The sequence below is a fragment of the Girardinichthys multiradiatus genome, chromosome 14 (genome assembly GCF_021462225.1).
Source record: "Girardinichthys multiradiatus isolate DD_20200921_A chromosome 14, DD_fGirMul_XY1, whole genome shotgun sequence".
In the NCBI taxonomy this organism is placed as follows: Eukaryota; Metazoa; Chordata; class Actinopteri; order Cyprinodontiformes; family Goodeidae; genus Girardinichthys; species Girardinichthys multiradiatus.
Window position 1 is genome coordinate 45655962 of NC_061807.1, and position 15587 is coordinate 45671548.

Sequence of the window (15587 nt, forward strand, 5' to 3'; positions counted from 1 at the left end):
CTGCATTAATCTCTCCCCCCACGTGTTGTGGAACATACAGGAGACAATTATAACCTGTGGTACTTTTTCTGGACTATACGGAAGCACTCCTATTCATTTTCAAGTTTGTGATATTTTCCTTTATCCTTCAATTCTTCATTAGGTGGATCAGTACAGGGTGACCAGTAATGCACCTTTAGGGTCCCTCTTACTGGTTCGGCTGGAGAAAGAAAAGTACTTTGTTGAAGACAACTGGTTTTGTCGATATGTCACAGTGGAACCTCCAGATGGAAAAAAACTGACATTCCCATGTTACCGTTGGCTTATAGGAAATGCCAAAGTGGAAATAAGAGAAGGAACAGGTAGGACAAATTTTAAGCATTCACAGTAAACTGCCTAGGGTTAACTGCAAACATGCCTAAAGCAAACTACAGTGAAAAAAATGCTGTGATGCACATTTCTAAAGAGAAAGTTGGTTGCACACGTTAAGTAATGAGTCACCTTTTCAAGAAGATGACACCTCACATGTTTGAGAGCCCTCACATACCCATTAGTTTCAATAGTGGGTATGTGAGGGCAATGATCGAACATTATTAGATGTCAGGTTAATGGATATCCCGTTATTGAATGATCCAAAAGCTCCTGGCACAACTTTACCTACTTCCAAGGTACAGGTCCTTCTCAAAATATTAGCATATTGTGATAAAGTTCATTATTTTCCATAATGTCATGATGAAAATTTAACATTCATATATTTTAGATTCATTGCATACTAACTGAAATATTTCAGGTCTTTTATTGTCTTAATACGGATGATTTTGGCATACAGCTCATGAAAACCCAAAATTCCTATCTCACAAAATTAGCATATCATTAAAAGGGTCTCTAAACGAGCTATGAACCTAATCATCTGAATCAACGAGTTAACTCTAAACACCTGCAAAAGATTCCTGAGGCCTTTAAAACTCCCAGCCTGGTTCATCACTCAAAACCCCAATCATGGGTAAGACTGCCGACCTGACTGCTGTCCAGAAGGCCACTATTGACACCCTCAAGCAAGAGGGTAAGACACAGAAAGAAATTTCAGAACGAATAGGCTGTTCCCAGAGTGCTGTATCAAGGCACCTCAGTGGGAAGTCTGTGGGAAGGAAAAAGTGTGGCAGAAAACGCTGCACAACGAGAAGAGGTGACCGGACCCTGAGGAAGATTGTGGAGAAGGGCCGATTCCAGACCTCGGGGGACCTGCGGAAGCAGTGGACTGAGTCTGGAGTAGAAACATCCAGAGCCACCGTGCACAGGCGTGTGCAGGAAATGGGCTACAGGTGCCGCATTCCCCAGACCTGGGCTACAGAGAAGCAGCACTGGACTGTTGCTCAGTGGTCCAAAGTACTTTTTTCAGATGAAAGCAAATTCTGCATGTCATTCGGAAATCAAGGTGCCAGAGTCTGGAGGAAGACTGGGGAGAAGGAAATGCCAAAATGCCAGAAGTCCAGTGTCAAGTACCCACAGTCAGTGATGGTCTGGGGTGCCATGTCAGCTGCTGGTGTTGGTCCACTGTGTTTTATCAAGGGCAGGGTCAATGCAGCTAGCTATCAGGAGATTTTGGAGCACTTCATGCTTCCATCTGCTGAAAAGCTTTATGGAGATGAAGATTTCATTTTTCAGCACGACCTGGCACCTGCTCACAGTGCCAAAACCACTGGTAAATGGTTTACTGACCATGGTATCACTGTGCTCAATTGGCCTGCCAACTCTCCTGACCTGAACCCCATAGAGAATCTGTGGGATATTGTGAAGAGAACGTTGAGAGACTCAAGACCCAACACTCTGGATGAGCTAAAGACCGCTATCGAAGCATCCTGGGCCTCCATAAGACCTCAGCAGTGCCACAGGCTGATTGCCTCCATGCCACGCCGCATTGAAGCAGTCATTTCTGCCAAAGGATTCCCGACCAAGTATTGAGTGCATAACTGTACATGATTATTTGAAGGTTGACGTTTTTTGTATTAAAAACACTTTTCTTTTATTGGTCGGATGAAATATGCTAATTTTGTGAGATAGGAATTTTGGGTTTTCATGAGCTGTATGCCAAAATCATCCGTATTAAGACAATAAAAGACCTGAAATATTTCAGTTAGTGTGCAATGAATCTAAAATATATGAATGTTAAATTTTCATCATGACATTATGGAAAATAATGAACTTTATCACAATATGCTAATATTTTGAGAAGGACCTGTACATGGAGAGAAACAAAGATCTGTTGAAGTGAAGACTCCAGTAACACTTTTCAGCTTGTGGCTTTCATCAGGGCTGTTAAACAACACCAAACAGTTTGTGTTTGGATAAACAAAAACTATACTTTCAAATGAACCAGTCACACATAAACTTTGGATAATACATTGAGTCATTGGATGATACAACACGCCTGTCAGCCATTTGTAAACACATTATATAACTCCTATCACATTTTATCAAGTGTTGCTGATACAGTCTGTAAAAGAGGTGTCTGAGCTTGCATGTTTTAATATGAGAACCCAAACACAGACAGGCCACCAAGTTGACTGTGAAAATAGGTGTTCAGAAGCTGAAAACTTACAAGGCTGAGTCCGAGACAGAAACAAAATCTAAATGTGTCAAAACATAGAACCAGCTGGGAATCGTGGACAACAGCGGGATCTAGCAATAGTTGACGGTATCAGAGAGGATATACTGGGCTGAACAATTACTTTGATGAGTAATTGGCGAGGTTGTTATCCATTGCACACGTAATCTTTGTAGATCACCCACAGCACAACCGCTTATTCATGCAACCATTGCTCATTGATCTGACTGATGTACCCTCCACTTAGACTTAATTAAGTCCACTCTACGGCAAAGACTGTGTGATGTAGTCATCTACTAACCAGCCTACTAATGTCCACTAAGATACTCTGTCCCCTTTAATCCCTCTTTTTTTATCCTCCACTGAATAAACCGTCAAATGAGTGTTATGTCACTTTATTTACTTAGCCAGCAGAGGCCTGTGTCTTGTATGGGTACCATTTCATGTCCAAATTGCCTAATGATATTCCCTAAATGATCAAAATCCTCTCTGTCCATTTTTGAATGTACATCGTCTGCTTTTCTGTGTAAAAAGTAAAAAAAAAATAGCAAAAGCATTTTATTCACATTTATACTGAATATCTCACACATGTTAATCTGGATTAACAACAAGACTGTGTTATATGACTGAGTTTTAATTCTGCATCCACAGCTAAGATACTAGTGGATGACTCCTCAGCACAGTTACTGCAACACAGGAAGACAGAGTTGGAAGACAGACAAAATATTTTCAGGTCACACAAAAATAATAAAATAATTAAGAATTATTTATTAACAAATCGCTGTGATTTGAAGTGTGTCTGTTTTTGTTAGATGGGTAACATGGGCTCAAGGGATTCCTAGATGCGTTGATGCCAAATCAGAAGCAGATTTACCCCAAGATGTTCGCTTTGACAATGAGAAGAGAAGTGATTTTGAGCATTCATTGCACTATGCGTAAGTGACACACACACACCACAAACACACATGTACAGTATGTATGTCCTTTACAGGTTAATTCCAAAAAAAGACTTCACAGAGTAACATCTTCAGAGTAAAGTTTGCACAAAAGATTTTTTGTTTGTCTTTTTGCTTTAGATGTCTATTGGCTTAGCTATTTTTAAAGGATGATTAAGATACACATAAAAAAGACAGACAGTTTTTTTTTATTATATAAAAATAGAATAAGAATATGGATGTGTTACCAATTACAGGTTTTTTAAATTACAAAGAGCAAAACCACAGCCTCACCTAAAACACAAAATCAGCGGGCTTAATTTTTTTTCTTTATGTCTACTGGTAGAGCATTTATAAGGACTCTTAATCTGTTTTTGATTTTTTTTCCCCTGCTTTCTCTGGAGAGCCACCTAGCAATACAACCTTAGTGAGTCACCAAGACAGACTCTGATGTGGGAGAGGGATTTACAGTGCATCCAGATATTATGCACAGCGCTGCACTTTCCACATTTAGTTATTTTAGTTGTATTCCAAATGGTATCAAATTACTTTCTTTCCTCAAAATTCTACACACAACACCCCATTATGACGATGTGAAAGAAGTTTGTTTGAGATTATTGAAACTTTATTGCAAATTGAAAACCAGAAATCAAATCTAATATTGGCAAAATTAATCCAAGACTGGATGAACTTGGTTAATATTAGATTGTTTTTATTCACCATAACCTTCTTTAATCTTTCAGCAAGATAGTCTTTTGAATTGCTTTCAATTTAAAATTATAATTTCAAAGAGAGGAACAGCTGGACATCCAACAACCTTCAATCTTAAAGTCCCAGGCCGCAGACAACAGCTGTGACCTAAAGCCAGGGGTCCTTCCTGCTGAGAGAGACAAAGTTGAGATAACTGACAAAACCTGCATTAGAAAATTAAGCTAGCTTCTTAAAAGTCATTTGTTGTATTAGTGTGATTACTAATTGTTGAAATATTTGCTTTTGTTGTGACAAGATTTAAGATAATTATTCAATCTCCAGTTGAAGTGTCAATATTGTGATTCTGAGAATAAATATGTCTTTATAATATATTCTTCTCATTCCTGTTATGAGGTGTGCCGTTTAGGTTTCCTGAGAAAGAAAAAAAATACCCCGTAGACAAATAGATTTTTAAAGATGTGAAACTTTAAAAATAAAAATTATACATTTATTTAATTAGACTGAAATGGTTTTTTACATGAATAATGTAGTCAATCAATTACTACAGCTAACGATCCATCATTTATGATGAATTGTTACTGATGCAACAATCCATCATGTGTAAGCTTGGGCCCTGGAGAGTTTGCCAGTCAATCAAAGGGCAACAGAGACACACAGGACAGACAACCATGCACACCCACAACATAAATAAAGATGAACATTAAAATAATTAAGAATAAGAACCCGATAACGTAAATGAGTAAAAACAGCAACTAATGATATGTGTGTTTCTAAACAAAATACAAGCCTGAAGGTACTAGTCATTTAAAATCAGTTAGTGGAAAAATCTTAGAGAATAGATCTTATATAGATCATATGCAGGCAGTTTGTTTCATCTTAGTTAATAAAGGGGGAAATTGGTATGTTTCCTTAGCTTGCTTGAGCTATCCTTGAAGAAGCTGGCCATCACATTCGGGAAATCCTGGAATGACCTGGATGACTTCAAGCGGATTTTTTGGAAATTGCGGAGCCCCATAGCTGGTGAGCATACATACACTGTTATAAATGAGAGAAAGAGATATTTAATTTGTATTCCCAAATAATAAGCATTTACATATGTTATCAGAATCAGAATTCGCTTCTTTTGCCAAGTTTGTACAGACAAACAAGGAATTTGACTGCAATGTTCTTTGCTCTCAGTCAAGATTTTTTTATTTTCTTATATATATATAATGGAAAAAGAAAATGTCTTTTGCAAATGTACATATATACACAACTGACTTTACAATAGAATATAATGTGACATCAGTTCAAGTATGCATGGTGTTGTTCTGGATCTCTGACTGTCAAGAGTTCATCAGAGAAACAACCTGGGGGAAGAGACCGTATCTGTGGCTGCTGACTTTACCAGACAGCACTCTGTAGTGCTGGATGTGTGGGATCTACAGAGATTTTTGCTGTCATTTTCCTGACCCTAGACCTGCATAAGACCTGGAAAGATGGTGATGATTCTTTCTGCTGACCAGATTGTTTGTTGCAGTCTGGACCTGTCCTGTTTTGTGGAAGAGCCAAACCACACTGAGATGGATGATGACAAGACAGAGTGAATTATGGCAGTGTACAAGATGACCAGCAGGTCCTGTGGCATTCTTCCAAATATTGTCTCTGTGTGAGGTCCATCTCAGGTTTTGAGAAATGGGGGTTCCTTGGAACCAGAAGTGGCCCACAGTAGATACAGTGTTGTTGAGTATGGTGAGTGGGGTGGTGTTCTCCGAAAGTCCACCATCACCTCCACAGTCTTGAGCGGGTTAAGTTTCGGGTGGTTCTGACCACACCGGTGTACGAGCCGATCCACCTATTGTCCATATGCAAATGCGTCACTGTCCTGGGTAAGACCAATAACAATGGTGTCATCTGCAAACTTCAGGAGTCTGCTGAGGTGCAGTCATTTGTTTTGAGGGGGAAGAGGAGTGGGGGGAGAACACACCCCTGGGGGGCTCTGGTGCCGATGGTTCTTGTGCTTTTTAAAATAAAATAATAAAAAATGAACCAATCTATATGTGAACTATGTAAAGGAAAGAAAAAAAAATCATACATTATAAATCACTGCATGTTTTTATTTAAGTGGAATAAAACAAGCAAATACAAACAAAAACTGTTTTTTCTACATATGCCACTTAAAAAAAATCACTTCAGAAGACAGAAGAGAAGAGAATTACAATAATCAAGGCAGGAAGTGACGAGACTGTGGACAAGGATGGCAGCAGTGTAGGGGGAAATGGAGAGGCGGAGGCGATTTATGTTTTGTAGGTGAAAGTAGGCTGACTTAGTGATGTTATTGATATGGGACTGGAAATATAATGTATTGTCAAGGATGACAACCAGACTCTTAACCTGGGGGGAGAGTGAGACAGTGGAATTATCAATTGTGTGAGAAAAACTGATGGCTTTGGATAAGGTGGATTTGGTGCCAATGAGGAGAACCTCAGTTTTGCTACTGTTTAACTGAAAGAAGGTTAAGATGAACCAGGTTTTATTTCAAAGATGCAACCAGTGAGGGAGGTGGGCAGAAGAGTGGACGAAGGTTTAGTGGTGAGGTAGAGCATGAGCAAAACAATGAAAATTAATGTTAAATTTGCAGAACATATTTCCAAGGAGGGAGGTAAAAGATGAAGAGGAGGGGCCCCAGGACAGAGACTTTGGGCACATCTGAAGTGACGGGGGAAGGGGTATATTTAAAGGACTTGAGTTGGATGAACTGAGTGCAACCAAAGAGGTAAGAAGTGAACCAATCTAACAGAGTGTTAGGATGATAGCCTATAAAGAAGGATGGAGTGACAGATGGTGTCGAAGGCTGCACTCAGGTCGGGGAGAATGAGGATGGTGAGGAGTCCAGAATCAGCTGCCATGAGGAGATCATTTGTGATTTTATTGAGGGCTGTTTCAGTGCTATGGAGTCGGCGGAAACAGCACTGGAACTGTACAGGTTATTATGGGATAGGTGAGAGTTGGAAGGCAACTGTTTATTTGAGGATTTTGGAGATGAAGGATAGATTGGAGGTAGAACGTAGGTTTTTGAAGTCGGAGGAGTCAGGGATCCTCAGGGGCCACTGTCTGGATGATTTAGGTGTCTCCCAGCTGCCGGACACCTAACTTAAATGAATAGGTGATTACCATTCTTCTGTAACATTTGATGGCCTGCTGAACTGTAATGCGATTTGAATTAGATCTGATGGAACAGGTATACATATAAAACATTTAGGACACTGGCACCTAAGGATCAGGGTTTGTGATCACAGCCCTCAGGTATTTTGAGGTACATCTCTGCTTAACCAAGAACATGATGCCTAGCCTTGGACAGCCTCAGAGTTAGGGTGAGGGGCTCAGTGGTCCGCTCTGGATAGAGCTGCTTCTCCATTCAAAGAAGTCCATTTAGATTGTTTGGGCCTCTATTAAGGATGCCACCTGGATACCATTTCCACTGGAAAGAGACCTTGGGACAGACACGGGAGAGTCTACATATTGTTTCTGGACTTGAAATGTATTTGTAATAAACTCGAGACTATTGTAGGCAGAGGGATGGCTGAGTTTCCTTGCTGGACCTGCAACTTCCCTATGACCTAACAGCCTTGCAAATAAGAAACCCACAATACAGTGAACAGGAAATTTAAACAAATACAATTTTAATTAATTCTCAGATCAGATTTTGTGTAAAATTTAGATCTTACACACCTGTTACATCACAAACCATTACTGTATATCTCATCAACAGTATTATAAATTAATCTTTGTCTTATAAAGCAAACTGGTGCTTTATAAATAAGCTAAATTAAGCATACATTATTGTTGAGTAACCTTTCTTATATTGAAATATATATTTTTAGTAACGTAAACCTGCATGTTTTGATTTAAGAATATTGCATGGATCACTGGAAGGAAGACTGGTTCTTTGGCTACCAGTGTTTAAATGGCTGCAACCCAAGAATGATCAAGAAGTGTTTGAAACTGCCAGAAAACTTCCCCATCACAACAGATATGGTTCAGAGCTCCATGCCAGCAAAAACGAACCTGGACAATGAACTCAAGGTGCAGAGAATCTCAATATCTATTTTCTGAACCTATTCTAAGCAATACTACAGTGATTGATGCCTTCTTTTGAATTCAAAGCTATTAGTCCCTAAACACAGCACATCCTCCTGTCCTCTTTTTCTTTATTTCTGTGCTCTTACTGTTTTAAACTCTATAGGCAGGTAATATATACCTTTTAGACTACGCCATTATGGATGGGATTCCTGCAAACACAATCAAGGGTAAACCTCAGTACATAGCTGCTCCGCTCTGCCTCCTGTACCAGCATCCGGATGAAGGGCTCATACCTATTGCAATTCAGGTATAACATTTCAAGTTATTTTACCTTCACACCTACACAAACTTTAAACACATACTTCAACAGAAAACAACTCAGCAACCTCAATCAACCTCTTTTTAGTATAGATCATATCAGTAAAGGTGAGGTTGTGAAGGAGTTCAGCTTCACAGCTGGAAATCACTCCATCAAGTTTATGAGCTGATTGATTGCTATAAAAGACGGACAGGTGTCCTGAAATCACTATAGAATTGTAAGGAATGGGAGCACCATTTTTCCTAGGGCGGGACTTCCGGTGGCTGGGCCTTCCTGTGACGTAACCGGATATCATCATTAATCGGATGTTGTCATTAGCCGGATATCATCATTAATCGGATGTTGTCATTAGCCGGATATCATCATTAATCGGATGTTGTCATTAACCGGAAGTTGTCATTACAAGGAAGCAAATCTTTCTAATTGTATGTTTTTAGATGTTTTTTACATCTAAAAACAAAACATGTAGTTTCTCCACTTTAAAAGGTCACTCAATTTAATTCAGGCACATCACACGAAATTCTGATAAGAAGAGAGAACCTGACAGATTGTAAATTCATTTTGTTTTAACACAGGGGGTTATTTAGATGCTATTTAGAAAAGAAGGATGAATTGGCTTCTGTTGTAGAGATGATCTAAAACAGAGAAACCAATGAACTGAAAAAAATTGTTATGAGTGCTCAGCATCCTGTTTCCAAATTAGAAATGGATTCTACAGCTAAAAGACTTTATTTGGAATCATGAGAGACTCCATTTGGTAAAATGGATGATAATTTTACCTACCTTACCTACCTACCTTCTTTTTGTCATCTTAGAGCAATAGTTATTGATGATTTAGAGAAAACAGTTTTCTCCTCATTCCACGTGGGAGCCAGAGGTTGTAACCAGTATGTCTATGTAAAACGTAACAAGAAACTGAAAAAATAAAAAATAAAGGTTATAAAATCCTCAGACATGTCACTGTTTATTGAATTAAAGCAGACAACTTGTGTATTGTCTCAGACAGTCTTAACACCAACTGTAGTCACAAAGTAATTAAGAGGAAAATAGCACTTTCCTGGCTATAAGTCTGGAGCATTGTCTGACAATACACATCCACTGTTTAATGAATAGATGGGCAGACCTCTAAACATCCACAGGTGTGCATTGTCTCAGACAGTCTTCACACCAACTCTAGTCACAAAGTAATTAAGAGGAAAATAGCACTTTCCTGGCTATAAGTCTGGAGCATTGTCTGACAATACACATCCACTGTTTAATGAATTAACGCATCTGCGCTGTTGCTGAGGTGTCTCGGGGGGTATGGCCAAGGGGCGTAACTAAGCGCGCTAATAGGATTTTGTTATTAGGGGGCGAATCTAGAATCAACAAAAATAAAAAACAGAGGGGCGTTCTTCATTGTTTGTTTTAAATACTAGCGGAAAACGCAACAATTTACCTGCAGCATTCGCTGGAAAAGAACGCTTGTTGAACAATGGTTAGAGTTAAGAGAGTTTTTCATCAAACCGGGGAGAAAAGCAAGATGTGCCAAGATGATGAACAACCATCTACATCATCAATTTCCTCGTCTGAGATACCTATCGGAATTCCTATCGTAACATACTCTGCAGATGATGATTCAACTTCACCAACAACAATGGATGAAAAACAGGCCTCAGGTCAGCTAAGACGTACATCTCTTCTGTGTGAAACCCCAGTAACCGTCTACAGGCATACGCGCCGTGAAATGGATGCCCCGAAGAAATCAACATATTACCTATGCAAGGTACAAAGGCCTCCGTTCGACACTCTGCCGGAAGAGTGGTCTTTGGAACCATATGGACTGAGCGGTAGCTGGGGGTATATTTTCATGTACGAAATAGGAGAGCTCTGCCTGTATCAATTGGATCAAGACGAGGTATTTAATGGATCATTGGCTCTGTGTACTCTCACCCACAACGACTGGGCTGTGTTACGGCTGGCAATCCCACACCTTAACGATAACCCTGAATCAGTCTCAGTGTACGAAAGGGAGGATGAAGATGAAAGCTCTCCTCGACCAGCAAAAAGGATGAGAATGTGTCCTTCCGATGTTGAAATAGCTGCGAGAGAACCTCTCTTTAGTGCAGTGTGGGGGTCAAAAACCACAGCAAATGGCCGCTGGTCTTTTCAGGCAAGCAAACGCAAGAATAACCAGACGACCCCCTCAGATCTGTTTGTGTTGGAGGCATTCAATCAGAACTGCGGTTTATTCAAGACTGTGCTGGCTCTACCGTATGATGCTTGGGTTGAGAAGATGAATGAAATTGGACAGCGTCTTTCCAACCTTTTCGAAAACTCACGCTGCTGGATTGATGTTATGTCAGTGAAAAGAATCCTGACGTTCCCTGCTGTGGATCTAAAGCCCACCCTCTTTTGAGGACCCACTCCCCTTCTTGAGAACCCTCCCACCTTCCTGCGCTATATATCAGGGTCTAACTGCGAGCTCACAGACTCTTCTTCTTCATAACGGCGGGCGGCAGACCTTGAGAATGTATGGAGCGTACAGGAAAACACCATACTGGGACCTCTACAGCCAGTCTTCTCTCCTGATCATGATGATAAAAGCTTCAACACCGGGCCGTATCATCCACCTTCTCCAGACCTCTACTCACCAGCCGCCTCATCGTCGCAGCTCTTTGAGTCCCTATTCAGTTCAGGGACACCGACAGGATACAACCTCAGATCATATCATCCGCCTTCACCCGGCCTCTATTCACCACTATGCGTGGCTGAGTCTGTACACACAGATATCCAACCTGAAGACAAGAGGGTGATCGTGGAGGACGAGGCAACCATCAGCTACTCACCCTCCCCACAAACTCCAGACCCGATACCTGCCCCTCAGCCTTCACCAGAGGAGGAGGAGAGTAATCAGGGTGATGAAATTGACGGCTGGATCTCAAGCGCTCTCATCAATACGGTGAAAACAGCAATACTTCATTTATTCAACATAACCTGTTTGAACTATGTCAAAGAAACCTGTTATGGGTGCATTACGAACCACCCGAGCCAACGACAGCATCAGTGCCTGGAGATATTGGAGGAGTATTACCAAGTCAACTTTCAACGCATCGTGCGACGACTCGTAAACCCCAAGCTCCTTCCTGCTATTCGGAAACTTCTGACACTTCGACGCATACAAGCAGATGACTTCAGAGTGAAAACGATTGCTGAGACGGTTTTATATGAACTGAAATCGGTACAAGGCTTCCATAGTGCAATCACTGATATGTACGATAAGATGAGCGGTAATGATTGTCTCAAGCAGCTTAACTCTGTCTCAGAGTGCTACAATCCGATCTCAGATAATTGATGACTTGTTTTGTCTTTTCTGTATTCTCTCTCGGCTTTCTACTGGTATACATATATAACAGTTTTGTTTGTTTTTTTAAAAGATTGCAATGTTTGAATTGATCTTTATTATCTGAATGTGTTTTTTTTTCTGTTTCTCTATTAAATACGGGTACAAAATAAAAAAAGAAGTATAAATATACCCTCAGGTGTTTGTTTTATTCATTATTTAACAAGTGGTCGTCAGAGTGAGCATAAAACGGATGTCTGAAAGAAGGATAATGAAAAATGTATATTACAACCCATCAAATCCTGGAAGTTTAGGGGGTTTAGAAAGGTTGAGGAGGGTTATACAAGATGAAACGGGGAAGAAGGTAGCGGTGGAAAAAGTTAAAGATTTTGAATCGGGAGAAGATACCTATACTCTACATAAACCTGCAAGAATAAAGTTCCCGAGAAACAGTTTTTGTCACCAGACCATTGAGACAGTTCCAAGCCAATCTCTGTGACATGCAAGCTCTGGCCAAGGAAAATGATGGTTACAATTATTTATTAACAGTCATTGACATCTTTTCAAAGAGGGCGTATGTACGTGTTTTGAAGAGGAAAACTGCTGCAGGGGTGCTAAAGGCTTTTGAATCAGTTTTTAAAGAAAGTCAGGTCCCAAAAAAACTTCAGACTGATGCAGGGAATGAATTTTTTAACAAGAAATTTAAGCTTCTAATGGAGAAACACGGTATTGAACATTTTGCCACAGCAAGTGAAGCAAAAGCCTCTGTGGTTGAGAGGTTTAACCGTACGTTAAAAACAAGGATGTGGAGATATTTTACTGCTAACAACACCCGGCGGTACATTGACGTCCTGCAAAATTTAACTAGAAGCTACAACCACAGCTACCACACCAGCATTAAGATGAGCCCAATGGAAGTGACCTCAGAAAATGCCTTTCAAGTGTTTCAGAATCTGTACGATGTTACCTCCAACAGATATTGCAGGGCCTCAGTGACAATGTTTAAACAGGGGGATCTTGTCAGAATATCCAAGGTACGTGGAGTGTTTGACAAAAAATACAAACAGAGTTTTACGGATGAAGTGTTTACAGTGTATGAGCGCATACCCCGATCTCCTCCTGTATACAAACTCAAAGATTTGGATGGAGAACCTATTGAGGGTTCTTTTTACGCTGAGGAACTGCAAAAAGTAAAAATATTTAAGGACAAGATGTATCAAGTGGAGAAAATATTAAATCAACGCACCGTCAAGGGTGTCAAACAGGTTTTTGTACGCTGGAAAAATTGGCCTGAGAAATTCAACAGTTGGATCAAGTTTGATGAACTACGAAACGTATAAAATAGGTGTGTACTAAAACCTAATGATTCATACAGCATCATGGAACGCAAGGCAGAGGATGACGGTTTTTACATTACCCTTCCCTCTAATGCTAGCATGGAAGTGTTTAAAAATAATACCAGTTCGAGTTTCCGTGTAAATTTAGCTCAACATATTGATTTAGAAGGCCAATGGATGGTTGCATTAGTAGAGATTTCATACCCTCATACATGGCATAATTTACCGGATTATGATGCCTACTTTGAATGGCGGAAGGTTGGTGATGTGGAGATCAATACGCAAAGGATCAGAAGTGGCTACTATAACAACGCTATTCAACTCGAGACAGAGATGGAACTGTTCAGCAAAGTTCAAAAGAGATTTGCATTTCAAGCAAGCGGTCCGTATGAAATACGCTTCTTCAACACTCTGGCTTATATGATGGGCGTGAAACCAGGGGAATGGATTCATGTATCTGAACCAAAACTGGCTCCTTTTCCGGCAGATATAAAGGCTGGTTTCTATCACCTATACTGTTACAGCGACGTGGTCAGCCCGCAAATAGTAGGCGACACTTTTGCGCCTTTACTGCGGACCGTCAAAGTACAAGGCGACTTCAGTGATATGGTTACTCTGACGTTTAACCCTGCCCACTACCTTCCAGTTTCCAGAAGACATATTGAAAATATCCATATAGAAATTAAATCGGACCAAAATGTTCCTGTAAATTTCGTCTATGGTAAGACCATCGTAAGACTACACTTCAAACTGGTGATATTACAACGTAGCCTGAGATACATTTTATTTGTATAAACAGAGATATATATAACCTCTAAGACTGATTGATTATCATTCATATTACCCTGGTCCTTCAACACCGCATCAAGCAGGCAAGAGAGAACATGGCACATCTAAGTCTGAGACGTGATCGAAATCGCTTTGTAAATTACTATGTAAGTCAATCAGGCGGTAATCTGCCAGGGTTTTATGGGGCCCCGGTCATGTACGGACGCGGAATTGGATCATTATTTTCAAAATTATTCCGCTTCGTATCCCCTCTGGTTAAAAAAGGATTTGCTATTGCAAAACCCCATCTTAAAACGGCTGCATCAAATATCGCTTCGGATGTCATCGGTAGAGCCGTGAGTAAAATGAGTGGTTCTACACGCACCGAAGGTCAAGAGGGTTCAGGAATTATGGTTTTATCCAAAAGACCCAGAACAAAACCCCCTGGTGATTGTTTAAGGACGGTTAAAAAACGACAAACGCGAAAAAGGAGATCAGTTGGAGCTGACAAACAAAGAGGAAGGAAGTCATCCGCAAGTTGTGATATATTTAAATAATGGCTCTTTTACATAACAAATCATCAGAGTGCACGCTATCGATTGAAGATAAAATTTACACTGAGATCCAGCCTTTATCAGCAATCACCGATGGAGGCCCGATCGAGTTTTTCATTCCTGGAGACGGAGAAAAGTATCTGGATCTCAACGATACACTGTTGCATCTCAGAGTGAAAATTACTAATGAGGATGGAACAAACCTGCCGGATGATGCACCTGTAGGGCTCATCAACTACCCGTTAAACACCATCTTCAGTCAGTGTAATGTCACTCTCGGAGATCGATTGATTTTACAATCCAGCGCTACACATCCATATAGAGCCATGATTGAGACATTGTTAAACTTTTCTGAGGATTCTTTAAAAAGCCAGTTTAGCTCTGGTCTTTTTTTCAAAGACACTGCAGGGGCTCTGAACTCTATTGTTACAACTAACGGCCCTAACCAAGGTCTTAACAGCAGAGCAGGCTTTACGGAAAATTCCAGGGAGGTACATCTCCTAGGCCCCCTGCATGCAGACATATTTTTCTGCGAGAGACTTCTTTTAAACTCTGTTGACCTCAAAATTAAACTTACAAGAGCCAACGATTCTTTTTGTCTCATGGCCGCAAGAGACTCCACTTTCAAACTCAGGATATTAGGAGCATCTCTTTTCATCAAAAAAGTTACCGTCTCTCCAGCTGTACGACTGGGTCACTCTACAGCTTTAATGAAAGCAAATGCTCTCTATCCACTTTCACGTGTGAATGTAAAAACATATTCCATACCTGAAAATTCAAGGGTATGCAACCAAGAAAATCTTTTCTTAGGTATCTTTCCGAAGTATGTGGTGATTGCATTACTGGATCATGACGCTTTAACAGGAACACGCGATCTCAATCCGTTTGACTTTAATCATTTTGATATGGAATATTTAGCTTTGTGTAAGGACGGCAGACAAATTCCTGCTAAGGCCTTCCAGCCCAATTTTAACCAAGGTAGTTCAGTGAGAGAG

The 15587-nt window shown here is 40.3% G+C and overlaps 1 protein-coding gene across 2 annotated transcripts in view; it reads left to right on the forward strand.

The window, feature by feature from the left end:
* alox12 (arachidonate 12-lipoxygenase) overlaps nucleotides 1–15587 on the forward strand; it is a 56033-nt gene that overhangs the window by 15913 nt on the left and 24533 nt on the right. For both annotated transcript variants that reach the window (XM_047384944.1, XM_047384943.1), the window contains exons 3-8: nucleotides 143–341; nucleotides 3236–3317; nucleotides 3397–3519; nucleotides 5144–5250; nucleotides 8123–8295; nucleotides 8456–8599. In XM_047384944.1, coding sequence (XP_047240900.1) covers nucleotides 143–341; nucleotides 3236–3317; nucleotides 3397–3519; nucleotides 5144–5250; nucleotides 8123–8295; nucleotides 8456–8599 — 828 coding nt within the window. The remainder of the gene's footprint in view (nucleotides 1–142; nucleotides 342–3235; nucleotides 3318–3396; nucleotides 3520–5143; nucleotides 5251–8122; nucleotides 8296–8455; nucleotides 8600–15587) is intronic.